This window comes from Cyprinus carpio, chromosome A23 (genome assembly GCF_018340385.1).
Source record: "Cyprinus carpio isolate SPL01 chromosome A23, ASM1834038v1, whole genome shotgun sequence".
Taxonomy (NCBI): Eukaryota; Metazoa; Chordata; class Actinopteri; order Cypriniformes; family Cyprinidae; genus Cyprinus; species Cyprinus carpio.
The window spans coordinates 22,046,277-22,068,369 of NC_056594.1; the positions used below are offsets into that span (position 1 = coordinate 22,046,277).

Genomic DNA, 22,093 nt, shown 5'->3' on the forward strand with positions numbered 1-22,093 from the left:
CGTCATGTGGTTGCAGAGGCAAATTAAATGCATATGGACAACTCGTATTTGCATATTCATGTGCACACATACATATTCATGTTGCACATTTGACTTGAAACTTGTCAAGAACATCTTTCCAGCTTATATTTCACCACAAATCAAAGAAAGAAATAGGAAATTATATTTTGCGTACACAAAAGGAAGACTATTGTCAGGACCATCAGGACAATTTTTTTATGAAAAGGACTATCAAGACAATTGTTATTTTTATGAAAGCATACTTTCATACCAAATCTACATATTATATGCAGAATAAATAAATAAATAAATTGTATCATATTTATATAGAATAATAATCTATAATATAAACAGGGTAATTTTAGTTGTTAATTTAGCATCATTGGGATAGTACAGGTTTTATTAATATTTTGAAGTTTGTTTATATTTTCTGGTTTCATTTTAATTTTAAAGTTATTTATGTTAAGTATTTTTGTTTAGTGTATATTTGTTGTTTTTATAAAAATAAATTATTTTTTATTAATAAAATAAATTATTTCTTAATCATTTTTTAAAACATCTCTATAGTTTTCATTAATTTACTACATTAACATATTAAATAAATTAATATATTATATAAATATATTAGGGTTACTTTAAAAGGGATATTTTAGCAATTAGGATTTTATTGTAGTTTTAGTAATTTTGTTGTGTGCTTTTTGTCATTTTTTCTTTCTTTTTTATAGATCTATAAAATATATATATATATATATATTATGTGTATATTATATACGTATATATTATATATATATATATATATATATATGGGTTGTGTGTGTGTATACTATATATATATATATATATATTATAAATATAGAAATATATAAAAATATATATATATTCTAAAAAAGAAATTGCAATGTATATCTCATGGTTTTATGTTGCATATTTGTGATTAATTGTCCAGAACATATCTCCTCAAATTAAGCTGCATGTTCTTTGTGCTTGACATGTTTTCATAACACACACTTATCTGCTGCACTGTATATCCTACTGTACAAATATCATGCATCAGAATAACAAAGGAATTTGATTGAAATATTGAAATAAGTCTGCGGTGGCAGCAGAAAAGCAAGATAATGTGCTCAAACGCAGCCCTGATGCGGCCTTCAGTCTGGATTCATGATGGATGAATCTTGCATGCGGGTCGGTTGGTGAGCAGGCAGAAAATCACCTGTTCATGCTGGATTTATGAGTGTTGTCTTGTCAAGTCTCACAACAGCAGTCATCCGTGACACACAAACCAGGCCGGACAGAAGCGGCCAGACCTTAGAGCGAGAGAGATGCCAGAGACAGAAACATAAATGAGGCCTTTTCAATCACCGCAGCAGCTCTGCATTATTTAAACACTCAGTAAATATTAATCTGCCTTTAGAGCCAGAGGCCAGAAACATTCAACCTGAACCTGAACGCCTGGCCAACATACTGTATTACACACAAAGCCCTGCAACGTGATTTTATGTACATTTTCATTGAATTTTTCTTGATTATTGTTTTGCTTTTTTTTTTTTTTTAATTGTTTTCAGACACAATAAATTAGCAACCACAAATTTAGGTAAAAGCACAATGTTTTTTTTTTTACATAAAGTTGGATTAAAGGGATAGTTCGCCCGAACAATGATGTTTTTTACATGATTTTTTAATCCTCAATCAATTCTTTGTTTGTTTGTATTTCTTCTTTCAGACGAATACAATGGGAGTTTTATAAAATTATAACAGGTGATATCATGAATTAGTATTTATTTTTATATTTTCTGTTTTCATATTAATTTTGTACTTAAAATATTAGTAATTTTGTTGTATATTTTTGTCATTTTTCTTATTTTCTGATTTGTCTATAGCTTTCATTAACTTATAAAATATATTAGGGTTATTTTTAACAGGTTTATTTTAGTGATTAGGTTATGGAGATGTTTTATTAATATTTTGAGTTACTTTTTATTTTTAGATTTTCTGTTTTAATTTTAAAGTTATAAAGTTTGTTGTGTGCTTTTGTCATTTTTCTTATTTTCTTTTTTATGTCTAGTTTTCATAAATTTATACATAAACTATATTAGGATTAATTTAACAGTGGTATTTCAGTTATTAGGTTATTTTAGTATTACTGAAAAACTTTTATAGTTTTAATGAATATTTTGAATTTTTTTTATATTTTCTTTTATATTTAATTTTTTAAGTTTAAGTAATTTTTGAGTGTCTTTTGTAATTTGTAAAAATTGTTATTAATAATATATTAATATTTTTTCTTATTCTTTACTATTATTATTATTATTATTATTATTATTATTGTTTAATTAATATTTTGATTTTTTTTATATTTTCTTTTATATTTAAGTATGTTTTAGTAATTTTGTTTTGTTTTTTTTAAATTATTTTTTTATTTTTTTTTTTTTTTACTTTTATTTTTATTATTTTTTTTTTTTTTTTTTTTTTTTTATTTTTATTTTTGAATAATTTTTTATATTTCCTTTTATATTAAATTTTTTTTTGAATAATGAGTGCTTTTTAATTTTAAAAAAAATATATTATTATTATTATTATTATTATTATTATTGTTTAATTAATATTTTGATTTTTTTTATATTTTCTTTTATATTTAATTTTTTAAGTTTTAGTAATTTTGAGTGCTTTTGTAATTTTAAAAAATGATATTAATATTTTTTTCTTATTCTTTACTATTATTATTATTATTATTATTATTATTATTATTATTGTTTTAATGAATATTTTGAATTTCTTAAATATTTTTTATATTAAATTTTTTAAGTTTTATTAATTTTGAGTGCTTTTGTAATTTTTAAAAATAATATAACATTTTTCTTTTCTTTAATTATTATTACCATATTATTATGTAATATTATTGTTTAATAATATTTGAATTTTTGTATATTTTTCTGATGTAATTTTTTAAGTTTTTTTGAGTGCTTTTGTAATTGATTAATATATTTTTTTTCTTATTCTTTAGGTAAAGTATTATTTAGTATTATTAATTAACATTTAGATTTTTTTATAGCTTTATTTTTTTAAGTTTTAGTATTTTGATGAGTCTTTTGTAATTTTTTAAAACTATATTAAACTTTCTTATTCACTATTATTATTATTTATTATTATTATTAAATTATATTATCGGTAATGTTATTATTATTATTATTATTATTATTATTATTATCTTATAGTCTTTAATTATTTTAATTATTGCACCATGGCAACTGGCTGAAATTTCAGGTAAAGTTTATTTCAATTAACAAAATAGTTTTAGTAAACTATAAATGTACTGAATAACACTCACTATACTAAATACGCGAAATAATGAGGTAATGTGAAAATGTTTAAACCACAGCTTCAAACTATTTCACTGTGGAACCCATTACTTTTAAAATCCAATCACTATCTGTGCGTGTTGTCTATGTAGTGCACTGTGTAGTGCTTCTCCGCGGCTGCAGGTGGCGCTGCTGAGTCACGTCACTTCCGCATCAGTCGCGCGAAGAACAGAAATCAAGTTTGTTTTTAAAGCGTGCTGTTCGTCCACTTTTATACAAAAAACTGAAGATTTTAAGCATCAAATCACACAGGAATCATCATGGATGTGGGGGAGCTGCTGAATTATCAGGTCTTGACGCGTTTAATGTCTTTATCCGGATGAATTTGTCTCTGTTTGATCTGTTTAATCTTAAACTTCAGTCCTGAATGCAGAAATAAACAGCCTTGTTACAAATGCTTTAAACGCGTTTAAGGATGTTTTAAGTTAATTAATCTTTTACTGAGCTCAGGTAAAAAGCTTAAAAGGTACTGTGGTGGTCTTGGATTTACCCTGGTATTCGAATAATTACCATATCCACGTATCATGTTATTAACATTGAAATAATACACAAACTATGGTAGAACTAGGCACTACCATTTTTTTTTTATTATTCCAAAAATATTAGGATTTTTGATTAAAATGAATTTATTAAAATTTAAATTAAAAAAATTAAATTTATGCATTTAGCAGACGCTTTTATCCAAAGCGACTTACAGTGGATTCAGGCTATCAATTTTTATCAATTTTATTAAATTTATATTTATTAGTTTAGCAAACACTTTTAATACAAAACAGAGTAAAAACTTATATAACTTCAACAAAAGTACTAACCATTAACCAGCTTTTAAACACAAAATAGTCTTTAATATTTTATGACATGTAGCCAATAATTGTTTTCTGTAATTAATTAGATTTAATTAATAATGTTTTTGGTTTTGCCTAGTATTATTATTATGTTTTGGCTGATTATCATGTTTGATTGCTGATATTATACATATTTCTTGAAACAAAAAGTCTGCATTTTATTAGGATATTATTCCAAAAATATTAGGATGTTTTTTTGTTTAACATTTATTCATTACATTTATATATTTATTAATTCAACAGAAGCATTTTATCCAAAACAAAGTAAAAACATTAAACCTCATATCAGTTTTATAAGGGCAATAATATTTTTGTTATTCCTTTTAACAAAGGTACTATACGTTATTAGTATTTATTTGTACATTTATGAAGTTTTAATACCTGATTTTAATACTTTTTGTAAATTTGAGATTGGAAAAACAATGTAAATAAAAATCTAGTACTAAAATATGATTTACTTTTATGTGGCAGAATTTTATTATTAGCTCAACAACTATGACATTGTTCAGATATTAATAAAAAGGTCTTCTAGTAATAGTGGCTAAAACGTCTTAGTTGCATAAGTAAAGTTATAATATCTGCAGTAACTATTATAGATGTGCCTTGAGTTGTGAGCGTGGTTCTGTCTGATGTGGATCCGTCTCGGACTCTCGCTCATGTGAAATCTTCTCTTTTCAGCCGGACCGAGGTGCCAAGAGACCCAGAGATGAAGGCAGCCGTGAGGAGTCCAGGAGCAGGCAGAAGACGGCGGGCCGAGACGCCAGACGAGCTCCGGTGAGATCAGAGGCGGACGGCGAGGAGCAGACCGCAGACGGGGAGAAGATCCTGGAGAGACTGATGGATCAGGACGCAGAGGATCCAGAGGTGGTGGTTTTACACTCAACCACTGGTTCATTATAAACACAGATGTGCTCTCTGATTATGAGATTAATACATTTCCTGTAGAATGTTTTATGCCAGTATAATTTTATTTAATAAAAATTAATCGGATGATATATAATAAATTTGATAACAACTGTTTTAGTCAGATTAAGTGACAATGCACAGTGTTTCGAAAACGCATAAAAAAGATATTTCTATAATAATAATGTCTTAAATTATGTAAGATCCTCATTTAGCAATTCAAAAAAAAAAAAAAAATTGTGCCGTAATATGTTTGTTTGAAATGGACAGTTATATAATCTATACTGTTTAAAAAAATATTATTTTTTTTACACAAAACAGCTCTTAATATTTTATGACCTGTAACCAGTAATTGTTTTGTGTAATTTTAATAACTGATTAGATTTAATGTTTAATATTTGTGTTTTTTTTTTTTAGTTGTATGCCAATAATAATAATAATAATAAATGTATAACCAATAACCAATTTGATTGCTGATATTATAAATATTTACTGTTTAACCTGTTTTAAGCACAAAATACAGTTTTTGATATTTTATGATTTATAACCAATAATTCAACAATTGTGTAAATATAAATAATTAATTTTATATATATATATATATATATTTTAATTGATTTATTCTGGTGTCACTAATAAAATATTATTATATATATTATAAATATTAAACCATATATATATATATATATATATATAGTTAAATGGATATGGTGTTATTGCCAATATTAAAAATCTATACTGTTTTGCATATTTTTTTTTAGAATGGCATTCACGCTAGAGTTCCTATCTAGACTTTTTCATGCTTCAAATAAAAACAGCCATCACATTTAGGTGTATAATGTAGTATTTTGAACCTGAAAAAAGCAAGTCTCGTGTAATCCAGAGGAACCCTGGTGTAGAATCATGACCTTTGACCTCCTGACCTGCTGTGTGTTAACAGGGCGAGCTCGTGGATGAGAGCACAGTGAAGAAAATGATCCTGACCTTTGAGAAGAGATCCTACAAAAACCAGGAGCTGCGGATCAAGTTTCCCGACAACCCCGAGAAGTGAGTTTACATCTCACCGTTCACTTTATACAGGGAAGGAGTTACAAATAGAGAGGCACAACCTCACTTCCTGTTTTTGGCAGGTTCATGGAGGCGGAGCTTGACCTGAATGACATCATCCAGGAGATGCACGTCATCACCACTATTCCTGAGCTCTATCATCTGCTGGTGGAGCTGAACGCCGTTCACTCTCTGCTCGGCCTCCTCAGCCACGACAACACTGATATCCTCAGCATCACAGGACCTTGTGTTACACTCAGCGCTTTATAAAAATGGAAATCACAGCAAGCACCAGTGATAAGAAATAATTACTTTTAATAGTAAGTTAGTAAATGCATGCCATTACGACTGGTATTGGAAATAATATTAGCATTTTTGTTTAACATTTACCCATTAGATGTACATTTATTAATTCAGTAGATGCTTTTATGCAAAAATTATATCAGTCTTAATAATTAATCCTTTTTTTTTTTTTTTTTTTATCAAAATAATTAAAAGTATACAAGATCTTATCAAAAGTATTTTTAGTAAAAAAGTAATAAATTTCCCCCCAATTCTGGATTGGAAATTTACTGTAAAAAAAAAATGTATTGATTTAATAAGTAATCATATTGGTAATCAGTTATAAAAGATATTGGTTATCATCATCAATAATAATTAATAAAAAAATTATAAGCCATTAAAAAACAATTGTATATATAAAAAAGCTGTTAGCAGAACACAAAAATCATTATCTAAATGACCATAATAATAATAATAATATTATAATATTAATTACAGTTCCTTTCTAAAGTTTGGGGTCGGTAAGATTCAAAACTGCAATTATTTCATTTAAAATATTTCACAATGTATTTCACAAAATGTATAATATTTAATATATAAAATGTTCACAAAAAATAGTAAATACATTAAAATTGTGAAATATTTTTAAAATTTCAAATAACTGTTTTCTATTTGAATCTCTGTTAAACTGTACTTTATTTCTGTGATATGCAGCTGTATTTTCAGCATTATTACTCCAGTCTTCAGTGTCACATGATCTTCAGAAATCATTCTAATATGATGATCTGCTGCTCAAGAAACATTTCTGATTATTATCAATAATTAAAAAACAGTTGTGCTGCACAATATTTTTGTGGAAACTGTGATATATTTTAATTTTCAGGATTCACAGATGAATAGAAAGTTACCGTCCCCAAACATTTGAGCCATAGTGACTATATATATTGCATATTGCACATAAAAAAAATCATTATTGTAAGTCTTTAACGTGAATCACATATCAGCATCGCGGTGGTGGACCTCCTGCAGGAGCTGACAGACATCGACACGCTTCACGAGAGCGAGGAGGGGGCCGAGGTGCTCATCGACGCTCTGGTAAGAAAATATATATATTTAATAATCAGAGAATACACATCATCAGTGGTGTTACAGGAGATTACAGGCTGATTCACCAGCATTAGCGGGTCACGGTCCAGCGGCACAATGAGATTATTACGAGAACATGACATGAATTACTGCTGCTTTGTGTTTGGCCTGATGTTTGTGAGAGAAGCAGAGAGAGACGACGTTCATATCCAGACTGTTGTTGAGGTTGTGCAAGCACTGCTTGTGTCAGATGGAGCAGAGGAAATAGGAGGAGCTTGTGAGCTGATTGTGTACAATCAGAGGCTGATTGTACCGCGTGCATCTGATTGCTGCTGTTTAGTATTTGTGTTGTGCAGTCAAGCAAACGCATTTACATCTGAATAACTGTTTATATGGCAGCTCAACAAACAGGGTGCAAAATAGGTCTTGAAATATATTTAAAAAAAAATTAAATATACATTAAAATATATATGTAATAAAATGCATATATTTTATTATTAAAATATAAATGTAAAAAATGTCAAAAGAAAATTAAAATATATTTTTATAAAATTAATACAGTACATTAAATTGATCAAAAGTGGCAGTAAAGACATATGTAATGTTACAAAAGATTTCTATTTCAAATAAATGCTGTTCTTTTGAACTTTCTGTGCATCAAAGAATCAGAAAAAATAAAATGCATCACAGTTTCCACAAAAATATTGTGCAGCACAACTGTTTTCAACATTAATAATAATAATCATAAGTGTTTCTTGAGTAGCGGGTTGGAATAATTACATTTTTTAAATGTTTTTTGTGGAAGTTAGGGCTGGAGTAATGATGCTGAAAATACAGCTGCGCATCACTGAAATAAATTAAAGTTTACAATATATTACAGTAGAAAACACTTATTTTAAATTGTAATAATATTTCACAATTTTACAGATTTTACTGTATTTTTAATCAAATAAATGCAGCCTTGGTGAGTAGAAAATAAACTGATAATCATTGAACGGAGATGCTAAACCTTCAGATGCTTTAACTAAATTGTTTTATTTCACCTGTATTTGTCACAAAGTTTTGTCATGTGTCTAAATGTAGTTTCAAACCCTGATTTGTGTGATCATTTTCTAGCATTAGCCTAAATGAATGCTTCATGTTCTTCTGTTTGTTGAATGGTTTTCATGTGTTGGTTCAGTTGGAGGGTCAGGTCGTAGCTCTCATGGTGCAGAACATGGAGCGTCTGGACGAGACGGTGAAGGAGGAAGCTGATGGCGTTTATAACACTTTAGGTAAGTCACACACTAACCAACTAACCAACACTCATGAACTAGTCCATAGAGCAAGCTTCAGTCTGACTGGCTGGAGTCAGAGCACACTGGTTTTCATCAGTTCACTGGGAGACCGTGATCACATACTCTCTGAGTAGATACTACATTTAAATTTGAACTCACTTCACAACCATTAAAAGACTGTGTTCTGTGGGTAGTGTGGATTAAATCTGTTACTGTCATGTGACCTCCCAGCGTGAGTTTGAGCGCTTCACTGCCATCATAAATCCTCTCCTGTGGCCTCATGGGATAGTAAAGAGTCCATCAGATGTGCACTTCAGAATAAGGTCCTACTGTTTTCAAATACTGTGTGGTAGGAAAATAATCAATTTCAGACGCAGCGAAAGTTATGTTCACAAGTTCCCAAACCTGATGACAGCTAAACTTGGTTTTGCCAAGTTTGCATTTGAAAAATATTCAGAGATCTTTTTTTCATACTTTATTAAAAATAAATAATTCCAGTAGCTCAAGCAGTGAACTATGATGCTATCAGTGCCAAAGTCATTGGTTTATTTATTCATTTATTTTTTGATAATGCATGAACTGATAAAATAAATACCTTGAATGCAGTGTAAGTCGCTTTGGATTAAAGCATCTGCCAAATACATAAATGTAAATGCAATGACATATAACAAATGTAATTATATCAATTATTTATTTATAATAAGTGTAATTGTTTTGTTTTTTTTTTTGATTTTTTTATTTTTTATAATTTTTGTTTAGTCTTTAATTCATTGGTTTTTTTGGGTTTGTAATTAATAAAAAAAAAAGATATTTTTTTTTTTGAGTTTGTTTGTTGTATATAAGATGTTTGTTAACGATGATGTTTGTTTTCAGAGAAAATGCCTGATTTCAGATATATCCTCCTCTAAATGAAAATATGACATGAAATAATACTTTTATTCAACATGGATGGATTAAATTGATCCGAAGTGACAGTAAAGACATTTATAATGTTATAAAACATATTTATATATTTATTCTTTTAGATATATCGATTTCAAATAAATGTTATTTTGAACTCTATTCATCAAAGAATGACGAAATAAATGAATTACGGTTTCTACAAAAATATGAAGCACTGTTTTCAACACTGATAATAACAAACCTTTATTATTATTGAGCAGCAAATCAGCATATTAGAATGATTTCTGAAGATCATGTGACACTGAAGACTGGAGTAATGATGCTGAAAATTCAGCTTTGATCACAGAAATAAATTACAGTTTAACAGATATTCACATAAAAGACATCTTTTTTTAATTTATAATAATATTTCACATTATTACTGCTTTTGCTGTATTTTTGATCTAATAAATGAAGCCTTGAAAAGCCTAAGAGACTTCTTTCAGAAACATTAAAATCTTAATTATTCCAAATCGTTGGTAGTATATGTATAAAATATGTAAAATAAAACAAATGTCTTTTTATGAGGGGAGAACATGCCTGAATGCTCATTTAAAGCTGTTTTGCGTGTTGGAAACACTGCGCCTGGCTTGCGTTGGCAGGTTTGGTTCTGGAGAGATGCTGTTCAGCTGCAGAGAGAGATAAATGGTCTGACTGAACGGATTTAAACGGCACATTTGCTCCATGTCTTCCTCTTTTCCTGTCTTCCTCTGCTGTTCCAGTTCTTGTGTAATCTCTTTCCCTTCCTCATGAGATTTTGACCCTCTCTCTCTTTTCCTCCCACTCATCGCTGTGAGATTTTTCTCCCATCATGCCTCTGATTGAGTTATCAGGTGTCCTCAGAGTCTTTTATAATACAGATGAGTCTTGAACTCCCTTGTGATGTGTCATTTAGAGCTGTACGCTCTGCTCACTCTTTCCGTCGTTTTGTGCGTCCCATTTTTTTTTTTTCTGGTCTGGGCTGTAGTTCAGATTTTTACTCACGCTGGTGACATTTTCTCAGGCCCTAAGGCGAAAGCAGGATTTTTTTTTAGCAACCTATTTTTAAATGGTGTCACAAGTAAAGAATATTCTTATTAAAGCAATAGCTCACCCAAACTTTTGCTCTTTTCCGTACAACTGCAGTTTTTGGTGACCGTGTGTGTCGAGCTCCAAAATAGACCGCAAAAATACCATAAAAGTAGTTGCTGTGAATCGTGTGCTTTATCCCAAGACTTACGATCACTTCTGGTGAGAAACTCAACAGAAAAAAAAATAAAGAAATTATATATTTTTCAGTATGACCTACTTATTTGTTAATAATAAAACACATAGTATTTCCAGAGATGTTTTATATAGCTAGTACGTTGATATCAATTTTTGAAATGAAAGTTTAAAATGAATATAAATATATATATGATATAAAATATGTAAAATAAATGTGTATTTTTATACATGCACCATCAAAAATATTTTAATGTAGACCCACAGCCTGTTCTGAGTCGGATTTATTTATGCATTTTTAAAAAAAACATTTATTTATGCATTTAAGGATTTTTGCATTTATTTATGTGTTTAAGTGTTTGTTTATGCATTTATAGAAGCATTTCAGGATTTTATTTATTCATGTGATTTTATTTATGTATTTATGCATTTGTTTATGTATTTAAGAATTCATTCAAGGATTTATTTGTATTTAAGCATATATGTATTTATGCATGTAAGGATTTACATATGCAGTTGTTCATGCATTTTATTTATGTATTTATTTATGCACTTTATTCATTTTTTACATCTATGCATTTATTTATGCATGCATTAATTTAATTTTGCATTTCTGCATTTTTACTTATGCAATTAAGCTTTTAATTTTTTTTTTTTAAATATTTTATTATTATTATTATTTATTTACAAAAAAATAACAAATGCATTTATGCAGATTAAATTTAATTAGAATGATAATATATTTATTATTTCACATTTATGTAATAAAATTCACAAGAATTGAACAGGAGCCAGTTTTTAGTTTCTGAATGCTTGTTCAAACCTGACAGTCACTCGCTCTTTTGCACAACAGTGCTTGTGTATCATATAGGGCTCAAATGGCTCAAACCTCAGGTCGTCCTTACTGTCAGGTCTGGAGGTCAAATCAGTGCTGTGGTTTCTGCATTCATGCATTCATGTGTTGAGTGGACGTCTTCTGATCTCACTGCAGTGTCTCCATCAGTTATCATAGCAACTAGGTGAAGCAGACACTGCAGAAACTAGGTCATAACACAACCCACAACAGGCTTGGGCTTACAGTAACAGCAGATCTCTCTGTCTTTCTGTGGCAGCTGTGATTGAGAACATGGCCGAGTTTCGTCCCGGTCTGTGTACGGAAGCGGCCCAGCAGGGTTTGATGCAGTGGCTGCTGAAGAGGATCAAGGTGAGACACAGTAAACATCACTGATAATAGAACACTGATGGGTGCTGTTGTCTTTATGAATGTAGTCTGCTAATAGATGAAATCTGATAATGGAGTTTGGCTGATTAGTATGTTGGCTGGCTTGACAAACCGATATACTGTTACTGTACAAACATGGTCCGAGTTTTTCTAAAATCTCTAACATGTGACCAAACTCTGGGAAAGAGTTTTCAAACTACATCCACTAAACTTGGCTCAGACCTACAGCTTGTTCTCAGTCTGGTTGGTTGGTTTATTTATTAATGCATTTTATTTATTCTTATATTTTATTTGTGTATTAAATTGTGCAAATATTATTTGTCTTTATTTATTTATTTAGCATTTATGTATTTATTTATGCAGTTTTACATTTACGTATGTGTGCATTTTTGCACTTATTTAGACATTTCTTTATGATTTTGGCATTTGTTATTATTTAAGCATTTCAGAATTTATGCATTTATTTATGTACTTTATTTTGCATATTATGTTTGCATTTATTTTTTTTCATTTTCATTTATGCATTTACTTAAGCGCGTATGAATTTTTTATTTACAGGTTTTGTAAATAATATATACATATACAGTATATAAAAGTAAACATTATTTATTAATTTATTTACATTGGTCCAACGTGACCATCTCTGACTCAACCAATGGGGTTGTTATTTTTCCAATTCCGTGCACAGATATTACACACTTGCAGCATCCCTCAAAAATGCATAAATCAATGCATGAATGAAAAAATAAATGCAACTAATAAAGCAGCTCGCTGACCATGTAATCATGCATAGTCACCATAATAAATAAAGCAAAGCCAATTACAAAACCTGTAAATAATAATAAATCAAACACAGCAATAATTCAGTATTCAGTATCAAGTGCATTATTGTTTCCACTTATTTCACTCTATATTAAACTCTGAGTCACTTACTTAGAGATGACTCTGCATTAAACTGGGATTGACATCAAAAAAATTACACACTTCACCTTTAAGTTCAAAGTCAAGCAAATGATGTATTTTTTAAGTATTCAAGTTCGCTTTTTTTAGTATGATTGTATATTTTGTGTCAGATTGATTTTTTTTTTGATGGTTTTGAATAGATAGATTTTTATTTTTTGAGCTGGATTTGAGATTTTCATAAGAGCTGTAGGCCTGCTGCCACCATTCACACAATTTTTTTTTTTTTTTTATCCACGTGAGGTGAAATCCTCCTCAGATTTACCGCTGGCTGCTGGAATAAGAGCGTCATGCTGTTTGAGTCTTAATGCTCCCTGAAGACTTCCATGAATCCAGCACACCAGCAATTACTCTGACAATAGAGAAGACGGCACGCAGATCGAATGGGACGCTGCTGCCAAAGCCATTGAAATTGTGTGTATGTTGTGTTCCCGAACAGGCCAAGATGCCTTTTGATGCCAATAAGCTGTACTGCAGTGAAATACTGGCTATCCTGCTACAAAACAATGACAGTAAGTAAAAACAAGAGACAGATTGCTTTGGTTGGCTGTGTGCATGGGTTTATTAAATAATGACTGCATAATTTATAAATGCAACAAGGAAAAGTGTGATGTTTTCAAAGAAGTTTATAACCAATGCCGATATCTAAAGAGCAGAGTGGCTTATATACTGCTGATTTCTAAATTCATTTGATTACTATTTTTGATGATAATGAATTTGATAAAAGATAAAACATTTCATAGGGCACTATTATTGTTAAAACCGCAGTAAATTGAATTGTTTTATCAGTTCAGCTGAATGATCTTCATATTTTTTTGGTCTTCTGCGCTTTATCACATGCACATCTCTCTCTCTCTCTCTCTCTCACACTGAACTAACATTCATCATCCTTTCTCTTCATGTCTGTCTCTCTATCTCTCTCAGAAACACGGGAGCTGCTGGGAGAAATGGACGGTATTGATGTACTACTGCAGCAGCTTTCAGTAAGACTCTCTCTCTCTCTCTCTCTCTCTCTCTCTCTCTCTCTCTCTCTCTCTCTCTCTCTCTCTCTCTAAATCAGCTGCCGTCTGAAATCACAGATCTTTCGCGCTGCTGTTTTCTCATCTCACAATCATTTTAAATCCCTTTGATGATGTTTGCATGTAGCACAACATGACCAGACAGCCTTTAATTGTTTATTTGCAAATAATGTAAATGCAAATCTGTGCATATCTAAAATAAAGAGAGGGTATTGTTCTTTTTTTGACCTGACCAAATAAGATTTATTTTTAATCTATCTTTTTTTCCCCGTCTTTTAGTTCTATCTATCTGTCTATCTGTCTATCTCTCTATCTCTCTCTCTCTCTCTCTCTCTCTCTCTCTCTCTCTCTCTCTCTCTCTCTCTTTTTTTCTCTCTATTTATTTAGTTCTGTCAGTCTGTCTGTCTGTCTGTCTGTCTGTCTCTGTCTCTCTATCTTTCTTTCCTTCCTTCCTGTTAATTTAAAATGTATTTAATTATTTATTTCTTTTTTATTAATTTCTATTTATTTATTTTTTGTTATTCATTAAGGTTTTTAATTGTATTAACATTTTTATGAGGTTACTGATAATCCTTGAGTTTGATGACAAGCACAATGTACTCATAAAATATTCATAGAAGGCTTTATTTTTATTTTTTATTTTTTATTTTTTGAGAGATTCGTCTTATTAATGTTCTCCTCGCAGGTGTTTAAGCGTCATAATCCAGCCACGGCAGAGGAACAGGAAATGATGGAGAATCTGTTTGACGCCCTCTGTTCCTGCCTCATGCTTCCAGCCAATCGTGATCGTTTCCTCCGAGGGGAGGGGCTTCAGCTCATGAACCTCATGCTCAGGTCTGTCTCTGATTGACAGCTACAGTTTAAATTCCCTAAGTTATTGAGTTTCACTATTAAGTACTACTTTTATTTTATGTGTATGTATGTGTGTGTGTGTATATATATATATATATATATATTATTTTATAGTACAGACCAAAAGTTTGGAAACATTACTATTTTTAATGTTTTTGAAAGAAGTCTCTTCTGCTCATCAAGCCTGCATTTATTTGATCAAAAATACGGAAAAAAACTTCACTGTAATATTGTGAAATATTATTACAACTTAAAAATAATAGTTTTCTATTTGAATATACTTTAAAAATTATAATTTATTCCTGTGATGCCAAAGCTGAATTTTCAGCATCATTACTCCAGCCTTCAGTGTCACATGTAACATCCAGTCTATCACATGATCATTTTAGAAAATCATTCAATATTCTGATTTATTATGAGTGTTGGAAACAGTTTTGCTGTCAATCTAATATATTTGATGAATAAAAGGTTAAAAAGAACTGCCATTTATTCAAAATAAAAAAAAAATTCTAATAATATATATTATATAATATATTTTTTCTTACTATCACTTTTTAATCAATTTAACACATCCTTGCTGAATAAAAGTTTTGATTTTATTTAAAAAAAAAAGAAAAAAAAATTACTGACCCCCCAAATTACTGACCAGTAGTGTATATTGTTATTACAAAATATTTATATTTTAAAAACATGGCTTCTTTTTTTTTTTTTCTTTTTTTTACTTTTTATTCATCAAAGTATCCTAAAAAAGTATCACATGTTCTGAAAAAATATTAAGCAGCAGAACTGTTTCCAACTTTGAATAATGAATCATCATATTAGAATGATTTCTAAAGGATCATGTGATAATGATCCTAAAAATTCAGCTTTGCATCACAGAAATAAATGATAATTTAAAGTATAATAAATTTAAAAACAATGATATTTAAATTGTAATATATATCACAATATTACATTTTTTTTCTGTATTTTTTGATCAAATAAATGCAGGCTTGATGAGCAGAAGAAACTTCTTTCAAAAACATTAAAAATAGTAATGTTTCCAAACTTTTGGTCTGTACTGTATATATATATACACACACACACATACCTACTCTGCGTTTCTCTGCGTCTCTTCTTTGACATGTGAAATGTTTTCCCGTGGCGTAGATAAACTGTTGTTTGTCGTTGGTGGATGAAGGAAGTGCCAGTATGACGAACAGCTACATTTCCCTTGAGCGAGGCCATGATAGTCAGCTTCCATCTGTACAGTCCTCTCCCGCAGAGCCCTTTCAGACTCCAACATGCTGTTTAGATCAGTTTTTTGTTTTATATACACCTGGAGAAAATTTATACAGTCTTCTCCTAGACTTTAGAACAACCCATGAGTGTTTAAAGTGAAGACTGTTGAGAAAAAGACAAAGGCTTTGTGAATGAACATATTAATTCTGCTTGTGTTTCTTGAAGTCCAAGGTCTTTCGCTCTCAAGTCAGATTTTAGCCTAAGCAGGTTTATTTATAACATTTCATATATAGCAGTAATTCAAATGACTTTGCAGAGAAATCATTTTTAAAAAGAAACTTCATAAGAATTAGATTTTTTTGTTTTTAATTAATTTAAAAACAGTTGTTAGGGTTAGACTATTTGTTTATTAATAAAATTAGCAATCACAGTATTTATTATATAAATTAAAATTACTCTAATATTTTTAGTTAATGTATGCATTATAATTAGTATTATTATTTTTGTTATATGTAATAGTAATATTATATACTATTTTATACTCTATATTTTATGCTCCATATATTATTGTATAATGAAATTCTATTCATTTATTTTAAGTTTATTTGCAAATGTGTGGAATATAATATATTTGTTGTTTAGTTTTATGTGTGTATACATATAGTTGCATATAAATAATTTTATTGTTATTTTATTAGTATATTTTCTAATGTTGCAATATAATCTAATTGTTATATTATTTTGTTCTATATAATAATAAAATATTACGTTATATGTATTATTTTTGATACCATAAAATTATTTTACTCAAAGTGCATTAATATAATTTTTTAAAAACATTTATCTTGTAAGAATATTAGTATTTTCTTTAAAAATAAATGTAAAAGATTGTATATAATAGTTTTTATTTATTTATTTATATATTTTCTTTGTAAAACATTCTATTGTTAAAAAAAAGTTTACAATTTATTGAAGTTTTTTTTTTTTTTTTTTTTTTTTTTTTTTTACATTTTATTATTCTTGAATTTGTCATGAATATAGCTTTTGATGCACAAAATTATGTATATATAAATTTCTAATTTCGGTGCCAAACAAGCACTGCTCTGATTTCTAAAAATGACTAAGTAGTTCTAAGTAGTAAGTTTCTTCTTGTTTGTAGTTTTAGTTTAGTCTGATCGTAGTACTTTAAAAGTGTGCCAATGATATATTTCTCATTATATGTGTGTTCAGGGAGAAGAAGATGTCTCGAGTCAGTGCTCTGAAGGTCCTGGACTATGGTGATCGGTCCAGAGGGGTCAGATAACTGTCACAAGTTTGTGGACATCCTGGGCCTGCGGACCATATTCCCTCTGTTCATGAAGACACCCAAGAAGATGAAGAAAGTGGGAGTATCGGACAAGGAGCATGAAGGTTTGTAGAGTTCAGTTTTCACCTGTGCTTTTTCCGTTCCAGAAATGCCTCTTCCTCTTTTGTTTCCAGTTCAGTATTATTTCTCACTAGTTTCATTCTTTTTAAAATGGATTTAGTTTGGCGGAGTTGCTCAATTAGCGCCGAACACACACACACACACACACACACACACACACACACACACACACACACACACACACACACACACACACACACACAGGCGTTTGTAATATGACGGCGAGTTCACAGTAATATCGTTTTCTGGGCTATTATTTACAGTTAGCCGGCGGTTTATTCCGCGGGGAGTAAAACTCTGCGGCTGCTGCTCTTATTGTTTTGCCACAGCGATGCAAATAAGCTCCTCACATTATTCTTAATGCTTATTAGAGACCTGCAGTGTGAGAAAGAGAGAGAGAGAGGGGGAGGGGGTATTCTGTTGTTTTTTTGTGTTTTTGCACTATAGTGTGAGAGTTTTTGGTATATGAATGTGTAAGATGCATTTGGACAGTGTGGAAAGAGTCCTGTCTGAAATCAAGCTGAAATGTATGTTATTTGTGACCCTGGAGCACAAAAGCAGTCTTAAGTCTCTGGGGTATATTTGTAGCAATAGCCAAAAATACATTGTATGGGTCAAAATGATCCATTTTTATTTTATGCCAAAAATCATTAGGATATTAAGTAAAGATCATGTTCCATGAAGATATTTTGTAAAATTCCTACTGTAAATATATCAAAACTTAAGGTTTTTTGATTAGTAATATGCATTGCTAAGAACTTCATTTGGAACAAACTTTAAAGATGCTTTTCTGAATATATTTAGATTTTTTTTTGCACCCTCAGATTCCAGATTTTCAAATAGTTGTATCTCAGCCAAATATTGTCCCTCCTAACACCATACATCAAATGGAAAGATAATTTATTTAATCTTTCAGATGATGTATAGAAATCTCAGTTTAAAAAAAATTGAAAGATAAACTGGTTTTTTGTGATCCAGGGTCACATTTAGGATTGATGGCATATTTCATTTGAATGCAAAAAAATTTTTTTTTTTTTTTGGAAAGTATGTTGAGTTTTGTCAGCTGATATTGCAATATTAGGACTTACTGCCAGATTATAAGATTGTGTTTTAACTCCCTATATCTCTTTGCGCTTACATTTATGCATTCAGCAGATGATTTTATCCAAAGCAACTTACGAAAGAGGAGGATTTAACACTTATTGGTAAAAATAGTGAAACACTTCACTTTATTACTGCTTAATATAAATTAGGCCGTAAGTGTATTATTTTAAGTATGTGATTTTTTTTTTTTGTAATTAATTTATTATATTAATTTTAATTTAATAGTTTATTTCCAGTGCAGTGCTTAATTGTCATTCAAAAGGGTAATTTTTTTTGTAAATAAATATGATCTAAAATCATTGCAAAAATATAATTGCATGTCTTTCTCTCTTTAAAATTAGTAGCTAAATTTATCTTAATTTTTTTTTTTTTAATATTGCATGTTGTTTTGTGATGAAAATTAACTCTATTTTTAGGACCATTTCACTGTTTTTTCTTTATATTGAATGTTGTTTTGTGTTGATAATTAAATATATTTTTATGAACTAATGTTCAAAAGTTTGGGAACAGTAAGATTTTTTTTTTATGTGTTTGAAAGAAGTATCTTCTGCTCATCAAGGTGTTTATTTGATCAAAAATAAATTCATTAATATGTAGTACTGTTGTGATATTTTTTTAATTTTTAATATAATTTTTTTTATTTTTTTATATTTATTTATTGCTTTTTATTTTTATATATATTTTGTAGAAAAAAAATAAAATAAAAACTCATCATTGCATATCAATTTTTTCCCCCAAATTTAATTATTAAATCTGCATATTTGTTATGTATATTTGTATGTTATATTTTAGTTTATTTGTTTTAGAATTTTTTTTTTTACAAAGGTTACTTTTAAATAAAAAACAAACACTTGTGCACATTTTTATTTTTGTAAATTGGTTTGTTTGTTATGTTAGGAAACGCGTGGTATTATGACGTTGTCATGCGAAATATGGTTGGTTTGAGATTAGCATCTTAATTCTTGACAACAAAAGTTGTTTATGAAGATGCAGCGGTTAATTAATTACCAGCTTTGACGACTGAGAGTTTGAGTAATTAAACGGCTAAGCTCGAGAAAGTTTAGACTGATCCCTGTAAAACCCCTCTGAAATGTACTCGACTCCACCGCGCGCTCGCATTAGCATTCGTAATTAGCTGATTAGAAAGCGTGCGTTCTGTTTGCAAACAGACCAGAAAGATTTAGCAAAGCGAAATAATGTGTTCTGCCGCGTTGCATTGTGTGCAAGTCTTTTACTGACGGATAATAGTTTCAAAGAACTGGGAAGAACAACATAAAAAGTTCAAACTTGAGCTAAACTTCTGCAGCATTAATCACCAAACAAATTAGCGGCGTCTTGCTTTTGTATAGGGAACTGAAATGGACCTTCAGCAGGTAAACAATCCTGACAGGCACAAAGAGAAGAGACACAAGCGTGTGACGAGAGCTTCGGCCGCCTTCACCTAACAAGAGCCGCTTCGGCAGAATAATTGCATGTTGTTGAGCTGGAGAGCGGAAGAATCGAGAAATGATCAGGATGTGTTTAAGCTAATGATGTGTGAACGCTGGCGGGAGTGAAATAAGTTTTCTCAGAGTCGTGACACGCTGAACATCTGTCTCACGGTCGCCGTGAACTTTGAGCTCATCAAGCAATTTAAACTTCCTCCGTTACAAACGTCTTGAATGCGTTTTGGCCGTTTTCTCCAGAGAGTGTGTGTTGTATCATTAAGATACTATCATGCTTATCAAGCAATTTAAACTTCCTCCGTTTCAAACGTCTTGAATGAATCACATATAAAATATATATAATATATTATATATATCTATATGTATATATTAATTCTCATATTAGAAAATATTTATATACATTTATATAGTATATCTTATATTATATTATTTATATATATATAAACATAACATATTTTTTTTTTTTTGTTTATTTTTACATTTTTTTTTTTTCATACACACATATTTTGTTCAAAAAGTTTTTTTGGATAGATTAATGTTTTTTATTAATTACAAATAATATATATATATTATATATTATGAATATATATTATAAATGTTTTTTTTTCCCATTTTTTTTTTCAAGTTTATAGATATGGTTGTTTATAACAAATGTTACATTGCATTTTATTTCAGATGTTTTTAGTTTGCATTGCATTTTTCATTTTCAGCTAAATGTTATTATAATTTTTTTAATATATCTATATAGTTTACATTGCATTTTATTTCAGTTGTTTTTTTGGTTTATTTTGAGTTGATTATTTCTATATCACTGAAACACTATAGCTTTTAGTAATATTTTGAACTAGTTTTTATATTTTAATTTTTTTGGTTAAAATTTTAGTAATTATGTTGAGCTTTTGTCATTTTTATAATTTTTATTAGTATATTATATTTGTGGAAGTACACTTTATTAGTTTATTTCAGTTACTTAAACTAAATGAATAACTGAAATAAAATAAGTGTAAGCTTTTTTCGGAAATTATTTCTGTTTTATTTCAAGCAAAGGAAATGTTTTAATAAAAAATTAATACAACTTAGTTTTTATTTTTATATTTTCCATTTTCATTTTAAATTTAATTAAAGTTTTGGTTTTGTGTGTGTTTGTCATTTTAATTTTTTTTATTTTTTAGTTTTCGTTTTTTTGTGCATTAAGTTAAACTACATGGAAATGAGAAACGTTGCCTTGCAAACTTGCTGAAATAACTTGTTTTTTATTTAATTTAATTTTTTTTTTTACTTCCATTACCATTTATTTTGTTTCAAGCAATGCATTTAAATTTTTTATTTTTAGTGAATAATTAAGTTATTTTAGTATCATTGAGATACTATTATAGTTTTTTTTTTTATTATTATTTATTAAGTTTTATTTTAAGTTTTCATTTTCATTTTAGTTAACATTTTAGTTTTTTTTTTTTTCTTTTTTATTGTCTGTATAGTTTGTCATTAATTTATTTCAGTTTTAGTTATTTTGTAGGTTTTTCATTTATTTATTTTTTTTCTCAGATAATGTTTATTTTATTTCCAGCAATTTTATCTATTTATTTATTTTTTAATTGAACTAAAATAACACTGATTCTGACTCCTGCATCTAAAAGTCGTTCTGTTTGTGACTAAATTACTCGAGTGGTTTGTTCAAATGTCTCCAGTTACAGAGAATAATTATTCTTTGGAGAGATGTAAGACATTGTTTGAGACAAACCCATTCGCTTCGACGTCTCGACAGTGACTCAAAATTAGCCAAATGTGAACCGAACTGATGGCGGAGGGGAGCAGCAGCACTTCATTTATTTCTATTGATTGTCTTTTAACTGCTTTTTAATCTCTACCGGACACGTAATAATTGCGGGAAGTGCTTGCA

General features: G+C 29.3%; 1 protein-coding gene across 1 annotated transcript in view; it reads left to right on the top strand.

The window, feature by feature from the left end:
• The first annotated feature begins 3,490 nt into the window (after positions 1 to 3,490).
• The window catches only part of LOC109048223 (catenin, beta like 1), a 39,813-nt gene continuing 21,210 nt past the window's right edge, over positions 3,491 to 22,093 (top strand). Inside the window, 12 exon segments of the mRNA XM_042713610.1 lie at positions 3,491 to 3,649; positions 4,883 to 5,068; positions 6,048 to 6,154; positions 6,238 to 6,377; positions 7,434 to 7,531; positions 8,703 to 8,796; positions 12,057 to 12,148; positions 13,566 to 13,638; positions 14,051 to 14,109; positions 14,831 to 14,979; positions 17,449 to 17,493; positions 17,495 to 17,628. Coding sequence (XP_042569544.1) covers positions 3,620 to 3,649; positions 4,883 to 5,068; positions 6,048 to 6,154; positions 6,238 to 6,377; positions 7,434 to 7,531; positions 8,703 to 8,796; positions 12,057 to 12,148; positions 13,566 to 13,638; positions 14,051 to 14,109; positions 14,831 to 14,979; positions 17,449 to 17,493; positions 17,495 to 17,628 — 1,207 coding nt within the window. The 5' untranslated portion in view covers positions 3,491 to 3,619.